This window comes from Lotus japonicus, chromosome 5, assembly GCF_012489685.1.
Source record: "Lotus japonicus ecotype B-129 chromosome 5, LjGifu_v1.2".
Taxonomy (NCBI): Eukaryota; Viridiplantae; Streptophyta; class Magnoliopsida; order Fabales; family Fabaceae; genus Lotus; species Lotus japonicus.
In genome coordinates, this window is record NC_080045.1 from 29,599,924 (window position 1) to 29,609,722 (window position 9,799).

The following is a 9,799-nucleotide window of genomic DNA, read 5'->3' on the forward strand; positions in this document are numbered from 1 at the left end:
GGTTATTTGGTTATCTGTGAAGCTTTGCATTCAAGTTAGGTTTTTGCTGGAAGCTTCTGTGCACCGTCAAGGAATATTCTGTGTGTAAATAAACCTGGTTCAAGAGGGTTTGATTTGGAGCTATTTATGGAAGTTAGAATATGCTGAATTAATGATTGGCCGAGGATCATGTGCAGATTTGTTAATTGGTTGTTTCTAATAACAACTTCCTGATTCTGTGTATGGACCGTGTGATCTTTCAAGCCCAATGAAGACAAGGCCTGGAAGACTATATATGAAGACCCAAGACCTAGGCTCTAGGTGTGGAACGTATCATTGTATTAGGGTTTTTATTGAGTTCATACTGTTCTTGTACTCTTAGCAGCTTTATGCAATTGTTGTGAGCTAAGAGTTGAGTGTTTACTGTGTGATCTTGAGATCTGTCTTTGTAACTCGTACTTGAGTTCAATCACTGTGGCAGTGATTGTGAGAGAGAGTGAGAGGGAGTTCTCATACTTGGGGGGAGACCTAAGTAATATTCCACGGGTAGAGTTAGGTAGAAAAGGTAGTTGAACTGGGGCAGTTCCCGTGAGACCTTTTGTGTACAATTTCTCTATAATAGTGGATTATCTCTCTTGGGTGAAAACCCTCCAGACGTAGGTGGTATTGCACCGAACTGGGTTAACAATCTCGTGTGTGATTTTATCTTTTCAGTCTTTTATCTTGCTGCAATATTTATTGTGATTTGTGTAATATTGTACAAGATGTCATAGACCCAAGATGTCATAGACATCTGGTAGAACATCCGTCCTACACTTGCTAGAATTTCAATAATAATAATAATAATAAAAATATGGGTCTTACAACAAACAATGCGCACACATAATTTATCCTGGTTCACCCAAAATCGGAGGGTTACGACCAGCCCTTGGCAACCACCAAGATTTCCACTATCAAGTATGAAGGACTTCTACTTATAGTATTCTTTTAACATGCCTCTTCAGGAACACCCGAGTATTCTTTTCCCAGGCCTCTCCACGAACAACTTAGTATTCTTTTACCATGCCTCTCTAGGCACAAACAAGTATTATTTGCTCATGCATCTTCTGAAATTTACAAGTATTCTTTTACCATACCTCTTCAAGGACAAGGGATTACAAATTCACTCATAAAGAGAAATTCATACACACTTATGAGATGCTTACAAATCTAGCAAAGAAAATTCATCTCAAGTTGTATAAGATAGAGCTGATGAAATCAATGTGCTCACAATCCTTGACCTTCGATGACTTGATCAAGTTACATGGTGATCTAAAAGAAGAAGAAGACTCATGGTAAGCATGGTATCCGTGAATAACTCGACTCTCCAATAACCATGCTTCCAACATAGAGTCAAGCCTGAGAATTGCCAAAAGCTCTACACGAAGGCTGTCACAAACACCTGCGTAACCAGCAAACCTAAAAATCCAACTACCCTCCGCTGAAAGCACAACACCCCCGAAACCAGAGGGACTTGGGTTCCCAATAGAGGTGTCGTTAGTATTAATAGAAACAAAGTCTGGCCTAGGAGGGATCTATCTCACCTAACACTCCGTCAGAGGAGGATTTGAACGATCGAGAACATGAGCAATGAGCAACCAAAGAGCCCGAGCTTGACGCACCATCTTGAAGACGATATATGTAAAAAAGTATTGTTTTTTTTTCCAAAATATTGTTTGCAAGACAAATGTGGCTTCTTGTCTTGTTTAAGTAAAGTATATTCCCATAGTACCCCAGCTTTGAAATGGGAATAAAGTCAAAAACCGTGTATCCGTGTTGTCCATTTGTTTCATTGTTAGGTATTTCTTATAAAATCAAGACATGATGACGCATATGTCCCTCAAACCCTCTCAAGCTCAATCCTTGTTCCTCTTGATTTTGGTACTCGTTCCATTGATTTGCATCGCCATGTCTGATTCCGCAGCGAAACCCCTCGATTCGAACGCTAACACGTCTTCTTCTTCGGCTCCTGCGGTTCACATCGTCTACACCGAGAAACCCCAGGACGAGGAACCTGAGGCTTACCACATCCGAACCCTCTCCGCAGTCCTGGGCAGGTCCGTGATTCTCTCTCATAATCCCGTTTGTTTCCTGAGAAAATCAAGTCAAAATTCTCGGTTTCGGTAATGATTGATGATCATTGATTGCAGTGAGGAGACTGCGAAGGAGGCTTTGTTGTATAGTTACAAGTCTGCTGCAAGTGGCTTCTCTGCTAAGCTTACCCCTGACCAGGTTGATCAAATTTCAAGTAAGATTGGGTGTTTTTACTTTTTACTATTTTTAATTCGATTTCATTTTGATTAATGATTTTCTTCTTCTTGATTTCTCTTGTGTAATATGATTCGTTTGTGTTATTTTTATTTTCCACCCTTCTGCTTAATGATTTTCTTCTGTGGTAAGTTTCTGAATTAGTTAGAGATTAGAGAGAGTGAAGAGAGAATATAAATAAGAGTGTGAGGAGAGTAGTGAGGGTTGTTTGTAATTGGGATAACTGGTTTAAATTATTGATGATTCTTGCTCCAAGATGAGCTATCATGCACCCTAAAAACTCAACCTTCCCAGAACCAACCCAACCATATACTGAAAACTAAATATAGCAACACTATAGCCCTTCCAACAAGAATACAAACTTTCCTCAAAACCACTTCTGACCTAATTATTGCTACTGCTGACTCCTCTTCTCTCCTCTGCAAAGAATTCCCCAATCCCTTCACGATCCACACCAACCAAATCCTTGCAATGACGAAGCAACCAAGGACGATCAGCACTCTAAATTCCTTTCAAACATGCCTGATTGTCATCACTCATGAGCCCACAGCTCCCCCACAAAGTTATCTCGTCCTAAGTTCAACTTCGTTTCCTGCATCAGTAACACCTCTAACATCACCTTCTCAAAAGCCATTTTTCCTGTATCAATATCACCTCTGACTTCACCTCAAAATCCATTTTAACTGCCCTTCTCATTGTTGCTTTGCCAAAAACCCCCTGACATTCATTACCACCCAAAGTCGCTCCATGCTTATCTACAACCACGATTTCCAAACTGCAAAGCCAAACCTTGGATCGCTATCTCCTCCGGGAAATCAAACAACCTTCCAAACCGCAAGCTCCTTATATATGCACGGCGCGCACGAGTCTGCACTCCTTCTGCGCTATCTAAGTCAACATGCAATAATTCCTGCTGTTGCAGATCGGCCTAGCTGCGCTACTTCGGAATTTTCTTCTGTTTTTCTCGGCCTTCCCGGTGCTCTCTTTGGCTTGTCTACAACCAGCGGTTTCTCCTTCGGCAGCCTCCCTCGCTGACGCTTCTTCTGCCCCACCACAGAATTTGTCTTGCGTTGATTTTTCGAGCTGCCAAAGGTGTATTATCATAGGCCAATTTCTGGACACTATCGGGCTCATAATCACTTACTGCAAAATCACTTATTTATACCTCTTCTACTAACTCTGTTGGACATGCATCCAAAATAACCGGAACTGTATCTTCAACTTGTGAGGTATCTTTGGGCCCCCAAAATATGATTGTTGACTTCTTGTTGCCCGGTCCTACCCCTTCTGCCATGAGAATTTTTATCACATCAGCTTCCATGTGCTGCCTCCACACAGTTGAATGGAATTTGGCCCACCCCATTAAACCATGATATAACAAATCATGATTTGCAAAATACCATCCTTGCCAACTAACCCTTTGATTTCGCTAATTTTGTGCCCGTAATTCCGTAAATAGCAAGGTTTTGCAAATTTAAATTTTGAAAACATTTGTGCTTCTCAATTTCCTCCTTTCCATAACCTGATTTCGTAACTCCACCTCTGGATTCTCCTCTGTTTGCCATTACCCCTTTCCCTGAAAATCTGCGCTTGCTCTCTCCCCGCCGGAATACTCCTCCTGTCCGCCGTCATCATCAGAAAACGTGTTTTCATGCCCCTGCAACTCACTGTCAACATCACTGCTGTCTCTCGGCAGTACATCACTCGCACGACGCCTGAACTCCCCCCAAACTGGACCAGGGTATTCCGGTAGAAGATACACCTTCCTCAAAGTGTCATCGACCTGTATCCAAATCTCCTTGCCTGCTATCCATGGTTTCTTAACTTCTAATAAAACTCTCGCAACATCAAACCGCTACCTATCCCTTGTTGGATCGTCCCTGCAAATTGTTCGACCTAACTGTGCCGTCACTGCCTCAAAGAATTCATAACCCCAAACCTTGACTGGTACGTTGAAAATCTTTACCCACACTAGGTAACTCGCTGAACACGTTGCAGGCGTACAAGGCTCAACCGTCTGAAATTTTTGCAGCAGAAAATCCATCTCCTCTTTCAATATGTCCATCATCTCCACTCTTGATCATCCCCAGGCCATTAGCATACAGGAAATATTGAATAACTTCGATAGTATAGACCTCCCTCAGTGTCGCAACAGCCAAACATTCCATCCTTTTGCCATCTTCCTCTGTCGACTGAAACACAGCAGGTCCACTTCGGTTGGAACTCCCTTGGCCATCATCCTGCTTCGTTTCCTTGACTCTCCAGATCTGTTTCCCCACCTGTTGCGCAGCTGTTTTGTTGTGTACATTCACCTTTGGCCTCCACGCACTTCTGTCCCTACAGCTTGTCCTGTCATCTTGCAATTTGTACCTTGCCCTGTTCATGAAGAGCAAAGATTGTTGCACCATCGCTCCATTCAGGCTCTGTATCGCCCTTTCCGCATCATGTTTGTATTTGAACCTTATAGTTCCAAATCTGGTAGCCGTCCCTGTCTCTTTCTTCTTTGTAAGTACACTCCGTGCACCCTTCCAAACTGGATCACCTCCTTCTTCAGGCTCCAATATGTCACTTCATCCCCTATCCCATCGATGAAAACAGTGTTATCCTGCTTCCGTTGTCTATTCGTCGCCGGCTCCCTTTTTCCTTTTGTTTGAAAACCTCCGGTCGAACCTCCGCCATGCCGGAGCACATCCCTTGCAGAGAAAACCGGCGACTTTATCACCGGAAGTGGCATCGTACATGAAAAAAAATATTTTTTTTATTATTCAGTGCTGCAAAAATCTTTTTTATTATTCTTGCAGCATTACATGCAGTTTTTTTATAATAAGTTTTATGAATCACAAAAAAGCTTAATTCAAACTGGTACATTGTCTTTTCTCTTTTGATTTGTTTATCTTCCTAGACAACTTTCATCAAACATTTTATTAATTAACTATTACAGCAGTTTTGGTCCTTGTATTCATATTGTATAAAATATTCATTATGTATCCCTGTTAGCATTGCCCTCAGATTTTGGGGAAACACATCTATATGTTTGTTTATGCTCTGATATTTTGTGAAACCGGGTGTTCTGTTTACACCAAAATGATTTCTTGATACCATCCCCCCCCCCCTCCCAAAATAAACAAAAAACAAATAGCTCTAAAGTAGATACATTAAAATCATAGAAGTCTGAAGTTTATGATGATTCCTGCACGAAATTACAGCTTGTTTAATTTCAGGAATTCTTTCTTCATTGGTATCATGATAGGGTTCTGTCAAGGCATGGCTTCCTTTCCTGATCTCTTAATAGACTTCTCTTACATAAATTAAGAATGTAGTAAATGGATGGGGAAGTTAATGTGGGAGCAAGTGTTAAGCGATTGTTATTTTGTGCAAAACAAAAACAAATAAAGCTCTGTATGATTGCTCCTGCAAATCTGCAATAAATTATATCTTGTTTCATTGTCGTGAATTCTGGCGTCATTATCGTGTACTAAAGATGGTAGGAAATGGATGGGGAAACTGAAAGTGGGAACAGGTTTTATAAGTATTTCCTAGTAATATGAATTGAAACTGATGAACTGGTGAAGTGCTTCCTGCTAGTCCTAGCAGGTCCAATTTCTCATATTAAGTATTATCTTGTGCGTGTATGATTAGTCAGCAGTGTTATCAATGGCGGATGGTGGTCCATGGCATAAAACCAAAAAAACGCCATGCGGATGCCATGGCGGCCATAATAAAATTAATGTGATATATATATATATATATATATATATATCAGAACTAATAATAATAAAAGAAACAAAAAATATAGTCAAGAATTAAATGATAGAATCATAAAAACATAATAACATAAGCCTCATAATAATGACATACAATCTCATCAGCAAAATAAGCCTCAGGCCAAGGGATGGCAATGGGTAGGGTTTGGGTAGGGTACTATAGTACCCATCCCCATACCCACGTTTTCAAAAAGTACCCGTACCCGTCCCCATGCCCGCGTGGGTAGCAACCCGAATGCCCGTCCCCGTACTCTGTGGGTACCTATATGCCTGTACTCGTACCCGTTACCCACAATTTAGCTAGCGAAAATTTAACTTTCTTCATTAAAAAATCAAAATATAAATTTTATTATAAAATAAAAAGCATAAATTAAAAATACAAACGATCATCCGAATGTTTAAGAAGTAAAATCATTGGAATAGGTATAAATTTTATATAAAAAAATAAGCGAGAGTTGAAGCTTTCAATTTATAAATTTAGATTATTAATAACCTCCTAAAGTTGTCGGTTAATAATTTATTTTAAAAATAAGTGAGAATAATTATGAACTGTATATATAATATTAAGACTTCACTTACGTATTTTTTAAAAGAAGTTAGGAAGTTATACTTTAAGTTTATTAAAATATACTACTAATTATGTGTATGTATATGTATAATATGTGTGCGGGTATGGGGCGGGTTGGGTACTATAGTGCCCATACCCGCACCCGTACCCATTAATTTTTGCGGGTATTTACCCATACCCATCTAGTGGGTTTTTACCCTACCTATTGTGGGTATTTTTTGCAGGTACCGAATGGGTATTGGACCCATTGCCATCCGTTAGAATAGGGTCAATACAAAGTTCCAAGCTTAAATTCCATATACTGAAACAAAAGTAAACCACAAATAACTGGAAACTAAATATAAAAATATGAGAATAAAAACAGGGTCTAAAATCATGAAGAGATAAAGGAAAGGGTCAAGGGGAGAAACAGAAAAAAAAAATGAAGAAATAGAGGATCGCTGGATGTGGGTCGCAGGAGGGAGGTCATCGGAGATGGTCATCTGAATCCACCGGACTAGTCGCCAGGGAGGGAGGAAGCTTGATGGGGGAGGGATGAGGTGTTGGAGAGAAGCAGCGTTTGAATGAGAAAGGAGAATAGAGCCTGTTGCTTCTAGAATTAGGGTTTTTTATGGTGGACCGCCGTAAAACCGCCACGCCATGGCCGCCATTTAACAACACTGTTAGTCAGTCAATTTTGCAGCTGTCTAAGACTCAGCCTGTTTTAGATTCATAGTCACCATTTATTCGCGTTTCCATGTTTCTTTGTTGTGATCAGAAAGTTCAAAATTGCAGGCCACTGGGCAGTTTTTATCAGTTCTCACATGGTTTGTTTTAACAGTATATATGTATTGTTGTTTTGCTTTATCATCAGCACATAAGTGATTTGCTAGATATTGATAAATGTGAAAAGATCAACCTTATATATAAATGTTAAAAGTATCATTTGAGACCGTGAGAGTTCTCATTGTAGTAAGTAGTAACCTAACCTATGAAGCACCGATTCCCCCACCACACCGACACCGACACAGCTAAACTCCACAACGTAGAACATGGGGACAACAAACACACACACACATATATATATATATATGTAATATATATGTATATATATATATATCAACATCAAGACAAGTTAGCCTCTTCAAAATGGAGCTTCACAAAAAAATACCCAGAGGATCCATTTTACAAACTGACCACTTTGTCTTAAAAAAAGAGCTAATCTATCTTATGGTTTTCATCTACTTCTTAATCATCATCATTGAAAACCATAATCTTTAGCTCCGGTTCATCAAGTAACAAATTGGCAATTTTTTTCATGGTTTTCCTTTTAAAATTTTTTTTTTTGAAAGATATAAGTGTCCTAGAGGTGTCGACTTCTGAGCTGCAAAAAATATAATTTTATTCGGACCCCAGCACACTGCAAAGAAGTGTCTCACATGTTTCGTGTCGGTGTACCACATTGGGACACTCCATAACATACATGTGTCTGTGCTTCATAGACAGTAACTAATCCTTACCAAACACTACAAATAGATGATCAAAATTAGGTTTAAGTAGCTAGATTTCAGTGAAAGAATCCTTAACATTCACTTATGGTTTAGATTAACTACTTTTGCACTCATTAGTCACTACATACACTGGCTATATATATGTGTTTTTCGTTTATTTTATTGTGTATGATTAGCTATATTGGCTAATTTTTCTCCACACATTCTTAGTTAATAGTTGCTACGTGATGTTTTAATTTGCAGAACAACCAGGTGTTCTTCAAGTTGTTCCGAGCAGAACCCTTCAGCTCCATTCAGGACCAAATAAACTGGTTTGACTTTGCCTGTATGGGTCCCAAACTATTAATGCCGTGTATAAACTAGTTTGACTCACCGTGGGTGTAAAAAAACAGGAAAAAAAACATGGGTTTATCTTAGATTATAACAGTGGTAATATTTCTGGTTGACGTTAATTATTGTCTCCCGTATTTAAAGTGGCATCAACAGGATTTTAGTTAGCTTATTATCTGTTGAAGCATCGACAGCGTAGTTTGATGCTGGAGATGTCAATAGGAGCTATTATGTTACCGCTTATAAGTTAAGAGTGTTCTTGGGTAGAGTTATTTTGAGAGTTATTTTGAGGGGTAATGTAATTTGAGTGGATTTATAATACCACATTTAAATCCCTTGTTAGGAACTAAGAATTCTGACGTTCCAGGAGATTAAGTGGCAGATCCTAAAAGTACAAGAAAAATTTAAAGTGGTAGGATCCTCAAAGCTAATAATCAATCGGTGTTAGAGACATACGTAGCTTTAAGAACAACATTCATAATCGCTTCTATTGATTCCACTCGCTTAGATAAAACAATTAGAAAGGAATAAGACTTTGAATTCATTAGTCAAGAACATAAAGTGTATTCAAGCATGAGTAAGATCATAAATCAACTTTGAATAAAAATAATTATTATTAAGAACAGAATCTCACATGAAAAAAAAAATTCCTAAGACTAATAGAAAAGTTTATCAAGCAATGGGAAAAATAACTAAAATACTAAGAAATAAGGATGCGGTGACGTAAGATGTCTAACAAAAGCCTCAACCAGCCTATATATACTAATAAACAAACTTGTCCACCAAGAAACGATTCTTTGTCCTCTAAAGGGGCTCACAAAGGAGTATTTTACAAAGGAGTAAGTGGTTAAACACTTCAGCATCCAAGGGTCCTACCAAAAGGATGAATCTTTAATTGAGGTAAACATGATAGTCTTAACTCTCTAAGTCAGTTTCGCAAGCCTTCTGAATTTGCCTAATTCTGACTTATGTAACCTATGATATGATTGTTTTTGTACAGGCGAGTCAAGACTTGCACGATTAGCGACAACCACTTTGCAAGGAAATCCTGACCAAGTTAGAGATAAATTGTTGAATTTCGCTGAACATGGAAGTTGTAGGGAATCTAATAAGCTTCCCAACAACATATCATTCGCCCCAATAGGATTTATGCAGCTCCATATTCAACATGTTCTAGTGCAAGGGGTCATAAACGCTAAGAAGAAAGAATAAAGTGTTTTTCTATAAATAAAAAAGTTAGAACGTGTTGTTATTTTGTTGTCTTGCATTTTGTCAAAAACAACCTGATGTCGAAGCAGATGCCTTGGCATCTGATTTCGTGAAGATAGGACATCAGTCCTTTGCTTGGAACGTGATTGTGG

The 9,799-nt window shown here is 38.9% G+C and overlaps 1 protein-coding gene across 2 annotated transcripts; it reads left to right on the top strand.

The window, feature by feature from the left end:
- The first annotated feature begins 1,799 nt into the window (after positions 1–1,799).
- LOC130716981 (subtilisin-like protease SBT3.17) lies at positions 1,800–8,560 on the top strand. 2 transcript variants are annotated; one of them, XM_057567053.1, is made up of 3 exons: positions 1,800–2,075; positions 2,169–2,266; positions 5,508–5,740. In XM_057567053.1, the coding sequence occupies exons 1-3, from the start codon at positions 1,840–1,842 to the stop codon at positions 5,531–5,533; spliced, it is 360 nt and encodes a 119-aa protein (XP_057423036.1). In that variant the 5' UTR covers positions 1,800–1,839; the 3' UTR covers positions 5,534–5,740. The 2 variants fall into 2 exon arrangements, with proteins under 2 accessions (XP_057423036.1, XP_057423034.1); XM_057567051.1 differs by lacking the exon at positions 5,508–5,740 and adding an exon at positions 8,352–8,560 and having other exon boundaries at positions 1,802–2,075.
- The last annotated feature ends 1,239 nt before the right edge of the window (positions 8,561–9,799 follow it).